Consider the following 16,746-nt stretch of genomic DNA (forward strand, 5'->3'; position numbering starts at 1 on the left):
TGTCTCCATCTGCCTCCATCTGTCTCCATCTGCCTCCATCTGCCTCCACCTGTCTCCATCTGCCTCCATCTGTCTCCATCTGTCTCCATCTGCCTCCACCTGTCTCCATCTGCCTCCACCTGTCTCCATCTGCCTCCATCTGCCTCCACCTGTCTCCATCTGCCTCCATCTGTCTCCATCTGCCTCCATCTGCCTCCACCTGTCTCCATCTGCCTCCATCTGTCTCCATCTGCCTCCATCTGTCTCCATCTGCCTCCATCTGCCTCCACCTGTCTCCATTTGCCTCCATATGTCTCCATCTGTCTCCATCTGCCTCCATCTGTCTCCATCTGCCTCCATCTGCCTCCATCTGTCTCCACCTGTCTCCATCTGCCTCCACCTGTCTCCATCTGCCTCCATCTGCCTCCACCTGTCTCCATTTGCCTCCATATGTCTCCATCTGCCTCCATCTGTCTCCATCTGCCTCCATCTGTCTCCTAGCTCCAATGAGGTGGATTTAAATGACTTCTGACCCTGTAAATGCCTCTTAAACTGATTTTAAAATCCCCAAATTGCTGCTTTAATGTGTCAGTGTGTGGGCTTTGGTTGCATATATAAATTGTGGGCTGCATACACAATATAGCCTATATTGTGTGTGTGTGTGTGTGTGTGTGTGTGTGAGTGAGTGAGTGAGTGAGTGAGTGAGTGAGTGAGTGAGTGAGTGAGTGTGAGAGTGAGAGAGAGTGCGCGTGCACACAAGTGAGTGTCCGTACATGTGTGCATGCATGTGTGTGCGTGCCGTGTGCTTATACTGTAGCACGTGTAAGAGCTGAATAAGACTGCATGTGAATGCTGCTTTTGCCTCCACGTTCATTTAGGCTCTGATAAGAACATGCTCTAGGAGTACATGGTGTGTATGGTGTGCTGCTGTATGGTGGAGTAGTGAACCTGATGAACCATCTCCCAAGCAGTGTCCTAATCCTCAGCAGCCTGGGTACTTGCACACTTCTCAACAGCTGTAATGCGACAATTGCAGGGCTGCCTGCTCAGCCACCAAATCCTGGAAGCCCAACTCAGTGGCCCTGTTAACAGAAGGCCGACCTACACTTTCTCAGCTCACTAACCTAATTAACACTCAGTCACACAGCACGCCACACCATACTACGCCACACCACGGAGGGTAGCCAGGCCGCAGCATGCAGCGGGGCATTGTGGGTAGGGAGGCCAGGGCTCTGGACAACAGGAATAACGGGAGCTACGACGACACACAGGGCCATCTCAGAACCATGATGGGATGACACCTCGTTCTGTATGATCTCTCAAAAAAAATGTAGTTGTTTCAACTTATTACTATTAAGTAATTGGTTCCACAGCCTTTTTTTTGTTTACTCAACTTTTCATTCAAATGTTACCTAAACTTAAAATTTGTAGTTGGCCCAAACTTATCACGGCTCAGGAGACGACCCTGATGCAGACAGTTCGAAGTAACAAAGGTTTATTACAAAAACAGGGGGCAGGCAAACAACAGGTCAAGGGTAGGCAGAGGTCAGTGATCCAGAGCAGAGTCCGAAAGGTACAGAACGACAGGCTCAGGGTCAGGGCAGCTCAAAATTGAGAAAACGTAGGCAAAAATTGAGTCAACTTAAAATGATTTGTTTGCGCAACTTATCTCATATGTTCATTCAACTAGAAATTATTATTATTATAACTTTTTTATTAACTAAAAAAGTCTGCAACTGGTTACACACACAAACAGTGCATTTAACATACACTGTTTTCATTTTTACAGTAGTCATTATTCAATATGCAATCTACTTGGGATTTGAACTCACAACCATGTGGTTCATGGCATTCCGATCTTCTATTAATCTGACTCTTCTCTAATTCTTACAGTCCAGCTTCTCCTTTTTCACTGTTTATCTATTGCCTCCTTTTTCTCCAGTTACTTATCCCCACTCCTTTTCTCTCTATCAATCTGTCCCCACTTCGTTTTTTGTCTATTCATGTTTATCTCTACCCTGCTCTCTTTATCGGCTTCCCTCATCTTTTCCAATACCTCCTCTCCTCTCTCCCTCGAGCTCCTGCCTGAGCTGTCTTCCTCCCTCCCGTTCCCTCTCCCTGTCTTTCTATGCATCTCTATCCATCCTACTCTTGAGGACTGTTTATCTCTCCCCTCCTCCCCACCTGTATCTCTCTCCCTCTCTCCCATGCCCACTCCTCCCTTTCTCACTCTCTATATCTCTTGCTATTTGTGTCAATTATCAGTTAATGTGACTATTCTCTCCTGATTGATTTGATTGACTTATTTCAGCATTTATGGTTTTCTGTATTAGTTGTGTAATGTTGGTGGGCATATTACTTTGTTTTAATTTGACTCCTTAATCGCTATAATAAATACAATTCTTTTACTTTAGAGTACTTTTAACAAAGCTGAGATTTACTTTGGATTGCAAGGTGTAAAAGTACATTTGGAATCCGTCGCTGACACAGACATGGTGGCGTAGCAGGAAGAATGACATGCCATGAACCAGGAGTTTGCGAGTTCAAATCCCAGGTGGTGACATGTTAAATAATAATTACTGTATAATGAACATGCACAATGTAGTCATGCATGTCAAATATGTATGTTGAAAGTGTTATAGGTCAAAAGCAGTGCATGAGTAGCTAGTTCCACAGCCTCTTTTAGTAAAGATATCCAAATAATAATTTCTATTTGAATCAACATATGGCTATTCCAACCTGTAAAAAAAGATGTAAAGTCCAACATGAACAACAACGTACAGAGACAGACGTACAATAAGTTACGTATAATCTAATGGAGTATATTTTGTTTAATTCCCTGTGCCGTTGGAGAAGGGCTGATACAGTTATGTGTGGGTGGATTCCTTGAGTGCTATATTAAATGTGTACTAGTCGACCATTATTGATTTTGTCCACATTGGATGTTGGCATACTTTTGATCCAGTGTTTGTGATGCTTCTCAAACCAAAACCAATAGCAAGGAAAGAGTCCCGTGCAGTATAAGTAAAACCACCAAAAGCCCCTGAACTCTCACACTGACAGCTGTGCTTTTCTTAGCCAATCGCAACACTGTGCTTGCATACTCCAATGCACACAACACTGTTGGGCATTCAAATATCTGCCTCACAACAAGCCTGACTCCTCATGTCATGTGCACGAAGCCTTGTGTGCGCTACATATGACCAACCACATTACTGCCTGGGTAGCTGACAGCTTTAGTCAGGCAACCCCAAGGCCCCCAGTCAGAGAGCAACACAGCAGTTGAGTTACCATGCTTACTCAGATAGTCATAATTGGATAATGAACATATACTGTAAATAGTGTTTTCATGTGATCCACTGTAGGTTGGGCATTGGTGTAAACAACACAGTGGCTGAGTAAACATACAGTACCTGTTCCTTACTGTCTGGCTGCCTGGGTGCCTGGCCCAATGCACAGTTTGTTTTAGCCTGGAGGACAGGATATCCACCATGACACAAGGAGCCTTATTAGCAACGTTTCCTGCATTGCAGTGTCCGTTTGTCTGGATGCTTTCCCATGTTTTGGTCAGGTATTTTGTCAGACATAGTTTATAATGCTGCGTCTCATCTCTGTTTTAACTTTCCCTCCTGATCAGAACTCCTACCCTGAATCCCTCCTGGTCTGTTCACCTGTATGGAAGACCCCAATCTGGTCTCGGAGTATTTCATTTTATTCTATATGTAAATCTGAGACACTCCATTTAGTATTATATGTGACGTTTCTTATTATATGTATTAATTTGTGGATGACATTTCATATGACATATTATGAATTACAACTCATATTATATGTTATAGATTTGCAAAATGTACTATATGTTACGAATTTGCAAAACGTATGATTTATTACGAATACTAGCTAGTTGGCTAGGTGGCTAACGTTAGCTAGCTGGCTAACGTTAGCTAGGATAGGGCTAGGGTTATGTTTAAGAGTTAGGTTAAAGGGTTAGGGTTAGGGGAAGGGTTAGATAAAAGGGTTAAGGTTAGGTGAAGGGTTAGCTAACATACTAAGTAGTTGCAAAGTAGCTAAAAAGTAGTAAGTAGTTGAAAAGTTGCTAATTAGCTAAAATGCTAAAGTTGTCTATGATGAGATTCGAACTCATTCAAACTGTTGTGGTTGCTAGACGTTCGCGTTATACGCCTACCCATCCACCACGACCAACCATCCTACCTTAATTTTAAGTCGCCATCTGTCTTAAGTAACCATACCAAATGTAACATATCATACTAATTTGAGTGTCCCGGATTTACATTTACTATGTTACGTCTAGTCTATGAGACAAGGCTGAGGAGCCAGGTACTATAATCGTGCTGTGACTGCTACTGCCCTACATACAGCATGTCGACATGAGAGCTGTGTAACTGTGTAGGGGAGCTGTGTAAAAGGAGAACTGGAAGTGACTGTAATGTCAGCTCAACATGTAGTAGATGACTATTAACAATGCCACTGTCTCCATCTCCTCTGTGTCTAGGTGATTGAAGTGTGGCCTGCAGTGACATCCATCCCCTTCTCCCTATTGGTCTTCTATACCATGAGCTCTGGCTCCGCCCAGGATGTGGCGGTGGAGCATTTCTTGCGTGACATAGAGAGGCGGGGCAAGCGGCTACATTGTGCTGTGATTGGTTGCGAGGAGCAGCGTCCCCGCGGCGACATGAACCTGCTGTATCGTAAGAGCCGGCTGGACTGGAGGCACAAGGACCAGGATGGCAATAAGAAGAGGTGAGGAGAGGTGAACTGATCTCAACTCACAGCAGCATGCTGGACTGGAGTGATGGAATGCGATTATTCAGTTGAGTTGAGGTGTAAATCTCTGAGCTGAAGTGGAAGAGTTTTCTCGTTCATATTTTATGTGTAACCATGTCGAAAGGAAGTAGAGAAACAAGAGAAGAGAGGATCAGAAGGGAGGAGCTTTATTGCCTTCATTATAGGGACAATGTGGCCCATTGGTGCCTATGTAGATTATGGCAAGCGTACACACACTTACACACCCGCAGGCACACACACACACACACACACACACACACACACACACACACACACACACACACACACACACACACACACACACACAGAGCTCTGCTCTTGGCTTTTCTTCACGTAATGGAATGAGACAGAAAACAGTTGTATCTCTGTTCTCCATGATGAACAGGCTCAGTGCTGTTTTCGCTGCCTGCACTAGCTTCCCCTCTCTCAATAGGAAGGTGTACAATGACATTGTCTCCCTGCTGGTTCACTGCTTCATAAGGGAGGATGGCAGAGTTAAGGCACATCAGTAGGACAAGACTACTCATTGTGACCTATAAACAAGGCATGCATTTAGATGTGTGTAGTTTGTTACGTTTTATCGCTCTTGCTTCCTCTACCTCAAACAAACATGGCAACCTGCACTCAGGGATCATTCACAGGCAATAACCTCCTAAATGAGGCCTTTGATTGCATGCTCGGAAGCAAAACATCTCTTCCTCCTCTCCTCACACACGAAGAGACCCAGTTTACCGCTCTCTCTCTCTCTCTCTCTCTCTCTCTCTCTCTCTCTCTCTCTCTCTCTCTCTCTCTCTCATTCTAATACACACACACACACATCAGACACACACATATGTGTGCACCCACGCACTCAGTTCCCAGTCTTTCCCAGCAGGGAAACAAAAGGTGGTCGTCGCCTCCAGCTCCATTCCTCCGGTCCTGCTAGGAAAGTCAGATCTGACCCATTCATCCCCTTGTTCCTTCCTCTCCATGGCTACCTCTCCCCTACTTTCCTCACCATGGCTACCTCTCCCCTCCTTTCCTCTCCATGGCTATCTCTCCCCTCCTTTCCTCACCATGGCTACCTCTCCCCTACTTTCCTCACCATGGCTACCTCTCCCCTCCTTTCCTCTCCATGGCTACCTCTCCCCTACTTTCCTCACCATGGCTACCTCTCCCCTCCTTTCCTCACCATGGCTACCTCTCCCCTCCTTTCCTCTCCATGGCTACCTCTCCCCTCCTTTCCTCTCCATGGCTATCTCTCCCCTCCTTTCCTCACCATGGCTACATCTCCCCTCCCTTCCTCACCATGGCTACCTCTCCCCTCCTTTCCTCTCCATGGCTACCTCTCCCCTCCTTTCCTCTCCATGGCTATCTCTCCCCTCCTTTCCTCTCCATGGCTACCTCTCCCCTCCTTTCCTCACCATGGCTACCTCTCCCCTCCCTTCCTCACCATGGCTACCTCTCCCCTCCCTTCCTCACCATGGCTACCTCTCCCCTCCCTTCTTCTCGGACTGGTCTTGGAATCGGAGAGACAGGTTGAAATGGTGATGATCCATAGTTGACACACTAAGTAGAGGCTTTTTAAATACTGTGCTATACAGCCAATATATCCCTTCTAGGCGGTTGTAGTGAAGAACGGTTTCCTTTTGAGGTCTTTTCATGGTAATTGCTGTGCAGTGTTTTTCTACTGACTTCAGCCACTGTTGTTATGGCTGAGTCACCTCTATAAAGGTTCATTTACAGAGCTATACCGTATATTCTATATGTAATAACTCCAGATTTGGACCATGTCCGCTGCAACTCCCCATCCCGTTTAATTGTCCGTTAAGGTACACCGTTGTATGTGTATTCTGCTCAAATGTAATCCATCATTAGCTTGATTGGTGAGATATTGATTTTGGTTTCTCCTATTAGGAAACCAAAGATGTTCTGAATCTGTGGCATTCCTGCATGATGGTAGTTTGGATGAGGTCATGATGACCTTCAAAAGATCTTCAGGGATTATCCATTTGACGTTTTTGGCTTTAGAAAGCAATTAAGAATTGAGTTGTCTGTTTAATCAAAGGAACAGTACAGTAGTTCATACATTCAATTCCGATGTATTTACTTTTCGTCAAGGAAACTCCAGTTGAGATTTTTATGGTGCACTGCCACACCTTTCTTCAGGCACTAAACGCCCCTCACACATGATATGTTTTAGGGGTGCTTTTTCCTTTGTGCTCTTGTTTGTAGTATGTTTAGTACTTTGGCAAGCAATACCATGTGCATTTTCTCAGGTTTCAGACAAACCACTAAACAAATAAACAGGCAAACCAGTTGCCATGGAAACAGATACAATACTTGGCAGAGGTCATGGTGAGTGTAGTAAAGGGACAATGAAATAAAACAGATAAAGAATTAGTTAGAGAAACCCAGTAACACGGTGACGTTACACACAGGAGGATTATAGTCAGAAAGGAGCAGCTAGATTTGGGAGGGTTTCAGGGGAAGCAATTTCCTAATTGAATGTGTTTGTGATCTAATGGAGCAGATGTGGAGGGATAGAAATGGAAGGATAGAAGAGTTCTGAAGAGGGAGGGCCCCCCCCCCCCCCATGCAGATACCGGCATGCACAGCTGCTGCACTGCCTCGCCCAATCGCTCATCACTCACTCTCTAACGGGAAACTACGCTCCCCGTGCCATCCATGCACGAGGTGCTGTGTGTGTGTGTGTGTGTGTGTGTTATTGAGAGAGGCAGAGGAGTAGGGGGAGCCATAGGACTGCAGATTCAATTGAATGTAAGCTATGTAGAGACCATTTTTTAACAGAAAAAGAAAAAAGGAGAGAGGCAGAAAAGGGGAAGGCAACACAATGGGAACGTCCTTCAATGAACGTCCTTCAATAGGACGTGATTAACTGCTGAATGAGGGAATGTTGTTCTTCCTGTGTTGTTCAGCTCCAGCCAGAAGGACCCCTCCTCAGCCACGGTGGGCAAGGTCCGTGACTTGGCATCCTTCCGGCGCCACTTCCGCATGGGCTTCATGACCATGCCTGCCTCCCAGGACCTGTCCCCTCACTCCTGTGCCTCTGCCATGGCTCCCCGCTCCCAGTCCTGCCACGCCGTGGGCGCTGGAGACACAGGTCTGGAGAATGGGGAAGATTACTCTGACACCCAGTCACAGCACGGCGGGCGCTGCCCCCCTGCTAAACCCAAACGCCATCCCAGCACCCGTCTCAGCTCCTCCTCGGACCCCAGAGCACCTCACGCCCCACCGGACGCCCCTCCGCCACCCCCGCCCACTCACCCACAGGCCAAACACTCAGAGAAGAAGAACGGTAGGCTATGGAAACAGTAATGAGGGCAGTGAAGTGGGGAAGTGTGTGTTAATATTATTTTTCCTGTTGTAATTATTGAATTATCTCTCATTCATTGCTCTCTCCCTTTCCCCTGCAGCCATGAAGAAGTCTGACTCAGGGGACATGTCCAAAAAGGTGCCGCCTTTGAAACCCAAACGAAGCCCCAGTACTCAGCTCTCGTTTGAGCCCCCAACTCCCTGTGTGCCCCCTCTTACCACGCCCATCCAGGGGGGTGAGGGTCAGCCTCAGGGAGACGATGAGCCCGTCTACATAGAGATGGTGGGCCAAGTGTTCACCAGGGAGAGCCAGACTGCCACCCCTCACCCTGTCACACCCGTAGCCACCACGCCTGATTCAGACTCAGATCAGAGCGAGGCCATCTATGAGGAGATGAAGTACCCACTGCCAGAGGACAGAGAGGGACACAAACGCCTCCCTCTCAAACACGAGAGACTCAAATCCTCCAAACACCACCACTCCTCCTCTGGCACGTCCGCCCATCTACCTCGCCCCTCCTCCTCCCCCTCCTGCTCCAAACCTAAAGCCACAGTGTCCATCTCCCACTCCTCGCCCCTCCCCTCCTCCACCTCCTCCACCCCTGTCCCCCAGCCCCTCTCCTCCAGCCCGCATCCCCCACGAGCCCCTACGCCCTACCTCCTCCAGGGAAACAAATCAGAGACAGAGTCCAACAGTAAGATCCCGGCCCCCTTCCCCAACCTGCTGCAGCACCGACCCCCGCTGCTCGCCTTCCCCCAGCCTGCTGCTGCCTCCAGTGGGGTCGGGGTCCAACACAAGGCTGCTTCTGCCAAACTGGGGACCATCAGCATTCAGACCTCCTCCAGTATGACAGCTCAGTCTAGCACCTCCTCCTCCTCCACCACCCCCTCCTCTAACCTCCCTGTGCCCCTGTCAGGCTCTAAGGAGTCTAAGGACAGAGACAGAGACAGCCAGCTCGGCCCTGCACCAGGGCTAAGGGCCAGGAGCCACTCCACACCCCTGCCCCCTTCCTCTAAGTCCACCTCCCCCTATTCCCACCACCACCACCACCATCCCCACCCTCACCACCGCCCCTCACACTACCACCACTACCGCAAGCCAGAAAGAGGAGACTCGCCCAACCCCAACACCAACAACAAGAATGGCTCGGAGACCTTCTCCAAGTCCATTGCCCAGACCCAGACCCAGGGCTCGGGCAAGGAGGGAAAGTCTGTGAGCTTCTGCTTGAAGTTAGACAAAGCAGAGAGGGACAGGGACAGAGAGAGGGATAAGGACAGAGAGAGGGACAGAGATGGTCACAGGGACAGTCACAGAGACAGAGACAGGGACAGTGACAGAGAGCGACACAGGGAGAGAGACAGAGAAGCAGGGTTCCACTTTACCTCCTCTCAGGCTGAGAACACCACAAACAACCTTTCATCCCAGACCAGTGCCAGTTCAGCCACAACCTCGTCCTCCTCCTCTTCCTCCCACTCTCGCCCTCACTCTCGCTCCCAACTCCACCGCTACCACACCCCCCACGGCCTACCCGCCTACAAGCCCCCCTCCTCAGACAGCCCCCTGCTCTGGACCTACCCCTCGGTGGGCTTCCGGAGACCCCCGGCGTACGACAGCCTGCGAGGAGGGTCTCATCTGCCCTCCTTGCACCACCAGGGTCACGGTGATGTGGCCTCTAAAAGCAGCACGGTGCCTGGGCCCGTCCAGGGGAAGGCTGGGTTCATGCCCTGGGATAACAGTGGCTTTGGAGACGACGGGTCTTACTTGCCCATGCAGAGGAAACTGTCCTTCAGCCAAGGCAGCAGAGAGACAGAGAGAGAGAGTAAGTTAACATGTGCTGGATGGCATCGTGGGTTTGAATTGAGTATTGAAATGTATCAGACGTTCCTCAGATCCCTGGGGAAGGGATAATCAGACTATTAGACTGTAGCTAAGTGACATCTGTCACTACACTATACTTTGTCAATAGACGATTATTCCATGTTTACTCAACAATTCCCTCTGACATTCCCCTCTCAGAGGATGAAGGGCGGGCGTGGAATGGCAGTGCCGATGCCCTCCTGAGGATAGACAAGGAGGACCTGGGCCCTGGACGTCGAGGAGGAGGAGGCCACTCTGGGATCCCAGTACGCTTCACTGGAGGGAGGGGGCTGGGCCACAGTGAGTCCCTGGCTGGGATGGAGGGGGGGTCCTTGGGGTTCCGAGCCCTGCCTAGAGGGGGTCTCCCCCTCCCGTGCCAAACCTTTCCAGCCTGCCGCAATGGAGGTAAGCACTAAGACACCCAGCACAGACTCCTTCACCCAGAATATTTTCAAGGAAAGGGGTATGTCTAGGATTTCACTAGCACACAAACATCGCTTTAGAAAAGAGACGACATCAGCAGATTTATCTGAAGATCCTATTACGTGCATTTCTTAAATCCACAGTCGCATCATCATGATGTTATGGGTTAAGATCAACAGTGGCAGCATATGTAGTACCAGAGCTATATATACACACACACAGTCAGGCACATCATACCTCCCCCACATGTAAGCATAGTTGCACATAGATACATTAAATAATGCAATCCATTTTATACGCACAGCCATTCTCCCTGATAACATGAACAGCACATTTGATTTGTGGTTATAGACAGCTATATGAACAGTGCTTGTTTTTTCTGTTCCAGAACTGGGTCGATTGAGCCGCTCATCATCCACCTCTGGGGTGAGACAGGTGGGTGGAAGCGACGTTCAGCGGCAGAGCAGCCTGCCCCATCGAGAGGTACTGAATCAGGTGAATAATACCTATTATTATAATGACGATGATTATTATAATGACGATGATCTTTGGTATTACTGTGATTACTGTCATCTGTACAAGTAGTAGTATTGGAATTATTCTGAAGAATATGGCCATTCTTATTATTCCCTGTGCTGATAGCAACAACACTCCTCCTGAGCTATTTATAGTGTGGAGATATGTTCAGTGAGCAGAATAAGGTTGCGCCTTAAAGAATAAGTCCAGGGGAGAGCGATGCTCTAATTGACGCATGCAGAGACGCGTGGATGTAAGAAGTATGCTTCTCTACAGTGTTTTGGGGCAGTGAGACACTGTCCAATAGCGTTGCATTTTGCCCAGTCACTTGGCTGCATCTCAAATGCTGACGCAGTTCGAGTGTGCTGTGCTGTGCTGTGCTGTGCTGCAGAGACTGTTGGCGTGTTGCTGCGTAACCCTCCCTTGCACGCCACGGGAGCTACAGGCTCTAATATGGTGTCACGTTGCCGCCTGGTGGCAGGCTTGGGTGCAACACGTTCTTATGGCTGTTGTGGTTGCTGGGCTTGGTCTTCAGTGCTACAACAGAGATTCAGTGTTTACAGCAGGGATGGGCAACTTTGATGGGGTTGGAGGCCACAAAAAAATCTGAACTCATCATGAGCCACAGTGGCTCACGGGTCTACGTACCCACATTCATACCCACATATGCAGTCTACTGATTTGTGCAGTTAGACTACTTAACTCTCTTAACTAAATGCTTTATACCATTAGCCAAGGCCAGCCCTAGCGTTTTGGGGCCCCTAAAAGAGATTTGGTTGGGGGCCACCTCCACCTTGAGGGCAAAACATTTTACTGGCCCCGTCGTGACGTCGAAGAGAAAACATTTTATTTGCAGTTCTACACATTTTGCCATGTGGCGGAGACAATATATGTACATTTTCTAACACATTTCATGCAATTATACTCATTCTGACATAACTTATGCCATGTTATTATGATATCTGAGTGAGAGTGACTTAACAAAATCAATAGGGCACATGCCCTGCATGCCAGATTGCTATTTGGCCATGATTACTACAAGTTTAGATAGCGGGCTAGACTTAACTTTTTACTGCAGTGGGTCTTTCTTGGTAGTCTTAAACAAATCTACTTTGAAACAAAAGTATACACCTCACACACATTGTTATGGGCTTAAACAAATACATTTCAGATATAGAGTTGAAAGTATAACATTTTGAGTTTGCATCACGATATTAGTCTTTATAGACATCACAGAAGACTGAAATATAACAAAACTGTTTGACATAGAAACACCAGATTGTCAGTGTGTTTTATTTGTTTGTTTTATTTGTTTTAATTAACATTCCACCCATGATGCCACTAGAGGGAGATTTGGTTCATTGACCTCACCAATCAACAAATTGTTAGCCCACATGGCTAATTGAGTGACATAACATGTAACACACTAAGACAAACTGTATTCATGCATACCCCACATTAGATTTTAGGTAAAAAAATATTTATTTAACTCCTCTCCTTCCACCCTCCCTGCCCCTCTCTCTGTCCAGTTGCATGGGCTGTCCCAATCCTCCCAAACACCCTGCAGTCCTATCCTGTCCAGACAGCAGCAGCAGCTCCAGCTCCATCAGCAGCAGCTGCAGTTACAGCAACAGCTCCAGCAGCTGCAGCAGCAGCACCACCTCCAGCTGCAGTTCCAACACCTGGCCCAGCTGGCCCAGGGACAGCCTCCCACCACCGGGGGCGCTGCTTCGTCCGCAGCCCAAACCCAGAGGGATGGCAAGCTGCTGGAGGTCATTGAGAGGAAGCGCTGCCTATGCAAAGAGATCAAGGCCCACCGCCGCCCAGAAAAGAACCTGTGTAAGCAGGACAGCATGCCCATCCTGCCCAGCTGGAGACGGACCCCTGAGCCCCGGAAGACGGGCACGCCCCCCTGTCAGAGGCCCCAGGCCGTGGTGTGGGACACAGCCATCTGAGTGGGGGGTTGTTGGGGCAGCGGAGGTACAGTAAAAAAACAGGGGCAAGTAAATAAGTACTATTGGTACGATTGTGGTGAGAATCAAGAAGTTTACACATGGAGAGAGATGGTGACAATCCCTCTCTACAAAGGAAAAGAGGATGGAGGACTATTTCCTCTCTTAGGAGTGACAGTGTGATTACCGCCGACCTCCACAGAAGGGTGATAATATACATGAGAGTAAGATGAGAGTTTTGTGCTCTCACATAGTAAAATAAACTTTATTTGGATCTGATACAAGGTCTACAAGGTTAAATCGTTATTTTGCCAAGAGTGATCAACTCTACTTTGTAGAGATATACAAAGATTGGGAAGATTCAGTTGAGGGATATACCAATCCAATTTGAAACCAAGAAGAGACATATGTACAATATTTCAGTACAGTGTGATTTCTTACACTTTAGTTTTAGTATTGTACAAGCCCTTCCTTGACTCTTTATTCATTTCTTAAACGCCAGTCAACTCAGACTTTGTTGAATCAAAAAAAGGGGAGAATTTAACCTATAAGAGCAATGCTGGTTTAAATAATTAGGCCTAATTTCCCCTAACTTAACTGCAGTTTACATGAATTGTCTCTCCCTCCACTGTCACAAATGACTGTTGGTAGGTAGAGTTTGAATGAGACTTCAGGTTGATCCTCAGCAAGACACATCTTATACAAACTTATGTTCAAGCACACGGACACAGACACTTTAAACACAGACACTTTAAACACACACACACACACACACACACACACACACACACACACACACACACACACACACACACACACACACACACACACACACACACACACACAGTATTGTACAGCTAACCTTGTGGGGGGACACAATTTAGTCACATTCAAAATCCTATTTTCCCTAACTCCTAACCCTAATCTTACCCTAACTCTAACCCCAACCCTAACTCCTAACCCTAATCTTACCCTAACTCTAACCCCAACCCTAACTCCTAACCCTAATCTTACCCTAACTCTAACCCCAACCCCAACTCCTAACCAAAACCCTCAAATTAACCCAAGCTCCTAACCTTAACCCTTAACATAATTCTACCCTAACACTAATTCTAACCTTAACCCTAAACCCCCTAGAAATAGCATTTGACCTCATGGGGACTAACAAAATGTCCCCAGTTGGTCAAATTTCTGTTTTTCTACTATTCTTGTGGGGACTTCTGGTCCCATTTTATACGCGCACACACACACACACACACACACACACACACACACACACACACACACACACACACACACACACACACACACACACACACACACACACGCACACACGCACACACTTACAGTTGAAGTTGGAAGTTTACATACACTTAGGTTGGAATCATTAAAACTTGTTTTTCAACCACTCTGAAACGTTTCACTCAAATTAAACAATTTAAAGGCAATGCTACCAAATATGAATTGAGTGTATGTAAACTTCTGACCCACTGGGAATGTGATGAAAGAAAGAATAGCTGAAATAAATAATTCTCTCTACTATTATTCTGACAATTCACATTCTTAAAATAAAGTGGTGATCCTAACTGACCTAAGACAGGGAATTTTTACTAGGATTACATGTCAGGAATTGTGAAAAACAGAGTTTAAATGTATTTGCTAAGGTGTATGTAAACTTCCGACTTCAACTTTATACTCTCTAGCCTTTGATAAAAATGAGAAAGGATACTTATTATTAAAGAAACATTGAAACATGTTGAATGCATATGAGATGGTTTGGTTTGCCTTGTGGTCTGGGTATCAGTAGATTGTTATTGTGGAGATGAAGTGGGGGAAAATACTACCTAACTGTTTGCATTTTTGTAATGTAAATATACAGACTTTCTCAGCATTCCTGCAATTTTACAGCAATATGTTCCCAATGTGAGCGTAACATTCATATTAAAACATGTCAGCTGGCCAAAACATATCTCGGACATGAACTCTTAAGTCATAGTTAACATGTCATATCATGCATGTCATTGAACAGGCATAAAGTACTGTATAAAACCATATCAATGAATCGACTACAAGTTATCGTGTGGAGATGGTCATGTGAGATTGTCCGATTTTCACATAGAGCTCGAAGATGCCATTATATCACTACATACACCGTGAAAGGTCCTGCTGAAATGTTATGTTGTGGTTGTGTAAAGAAGATGAATGTGTTGCCGGGGAAATCTTTTGAACAAGTTAATATAATGGCAGATGGCACTTACTGTACACTCAAACATAGTAGGCATGCTGAGGGTTTAATATTTTGTTATTAGTAACAAAAGTAGTGCACTGGGAATTTACTAGACTTGTATTAGTGGACTGATAAAGCCGTCTGTAGCGCGGGCTAAGGAATCTGCACTCAAATCATACTGTACACTCAAATGAAATACAAACGGAAAATTGTACAAAAAAACATCGCCGGTCGAAAAAAAACCCACCACCGGTCATGCGGACTCACAGTAACTTATTGATGAGTATCCCATCCCACAAAACAATAATATCAACACAGATAGTAGGAGATGCTGCAGTTGATAAGGCAGTGCAACACCATCACACACACACACCTCAAACAGAATGCTGGAAGATCCTGCCCAAAAACACAGAATATCCCTATATAATATGTAAATAGATATGTACAGCTGTATTGAAAATGTAGCAATTATTTCCACTTTCATACTTGTAATCAATAAATATAATGTAGCATATAATGTATAAATGTATTTGTTCATATATTTTTTTTAAAACTTTTTTTTAATTGGGTACTTAATCTGTTGCAACTGGTCCACACAGACATTACTGTACGCTTTTACCAATACATGACAAGCCCTCAAGACAAAGGCAGTCTCACAATTGTTGTATCATATTTATGCAAGAGTCCCTTTAAGCAGTACATACAGTTGTTGTATTTATGCCCTTTTCTACATACATTGAATTTATGTACAGGTTTGAACAACTCAGTTTTACCATTTGTTTGGACATTTTCTGAAATACTTTGCTGCTATCTCAAACTACTACTAGCTACTGTTGTTGTTTATTGAATTACAATGGCATTTGTGACCATATCTAACATTACTACTCTTGTGCTTATTGTGACATACTTTTAATTGATTTACTGAAAACCATGTGAGATGAAGTTTGTACTGTGAAGAGTCAATCTCTCTGTACTTGTATTCTGGCACTTGAATGTCTCCTGGTTGATGTTGTTGTTTTACTAGTTAGCACCAACCTGTACAGTTCCAGTGCCACCCTGTGAAAAAGTATCCAAAGTGACATTGCACCAATGTTACCAAGATACTGCTTCACCTTTTGCTACTCAAGGTTATTATCACCCATTGGACTATAATTTCAACTAAACAAACAGAGATGAGGACCATGTTGAGGGAGAGAGGGGAAGTGCAATGCATTCCTTACGTTGAAAACGTCAGAGTTTGGATTCTATCCCAAACCCATTGATAAGTGTGCCCAATTGTATTTCAGATATACCAAGTAGTCATCTTTTTAAACATTTATTACAACAATTGATAACTTAGGCATCATTTACAAACTAGTTTACAGAAGCTGTCAGCTTTGCGTGTCGCCTAAAACAGTGGCCATTATATGAGTGCCATACTATATTGATATGGTAAGATACGGTGTACCTTGGAAATCACTGTAGTGCTATATTCACATTGATATTGTCATTAAATCAGTTTTATATAATGAACAGGATTTTTTGCATGTCTTTATGTTTCATTTCATGACAAACAGAAGCAGACAAATATGATCTATTTGCTTTATCTCTGCACATCTCTTATGTATCACGTTCAATAGCATTGGTACGATAAGTAGTGGTGAATGTAGAACATTGTCTCTGGTTAAAAC

General features: G+C 45.7%; 1 protein-coding gene across 1 annotated transcript in view; it reads left to right on the forward strand.

Annotated features, from left to right (window-relative positions):
• Nucleotides 1-16,590, forward strand: part of LOC110537386 (neuronal tyrosine-phosphorylated phosphoinositide-3-kinase adapter 1) — a 30,962-nt gene extending 14,372 nt beyond the window's left edge. Inside the window, exons 2-7 of the mRNA XM_036937358.2 lie at nt 4,493-4,740; nt 7,704-8,083; nt 8,202-9,920; nt 10,118-10,363; nt 10,770-10,876; nt 12,427-16,590. Coding sequence (XP_036793253.2) covers nt 4,553-4,740; nt 7,704-8,083; nt 8,202-9,920; nt 10,118-10,363; nt 10,770-10,876; nt 12,427-12,852 — 3,066 coding nt within the window. The 5' untranslated portion in view covers nt 4,493-4,552 and the 3' untranslated portion in view covers nt 12,853-16,590. The remainder of the gene's footprint in view (nt 1-4,492; nt 4,741-7,703; nt 8,084-8,201; nt 9,921-10,117; nt 10,364-10,769; nt 10,877-12,426) is intronic.
• Nucleotides 16,591-16,746: the final 156 nt, after the last annotated feature.

The sequence above is a fragment of the Oncorhynchus mykiss genome, chromosome 12 (genome assembly GCF_057628025.1).
Source record: "Oncorhynchus mykiss isolate SJ-2025 chromosome 12, ASM5762802v1, whole genome shotgun sequence".
NCBI classification, from domain to species: Eukaryota; Metazoa; Chordata; class Actinopteri; order Salmoniformes; family Salmonidae; genus Oncorhynchus; species Oncorhynchus mykiss.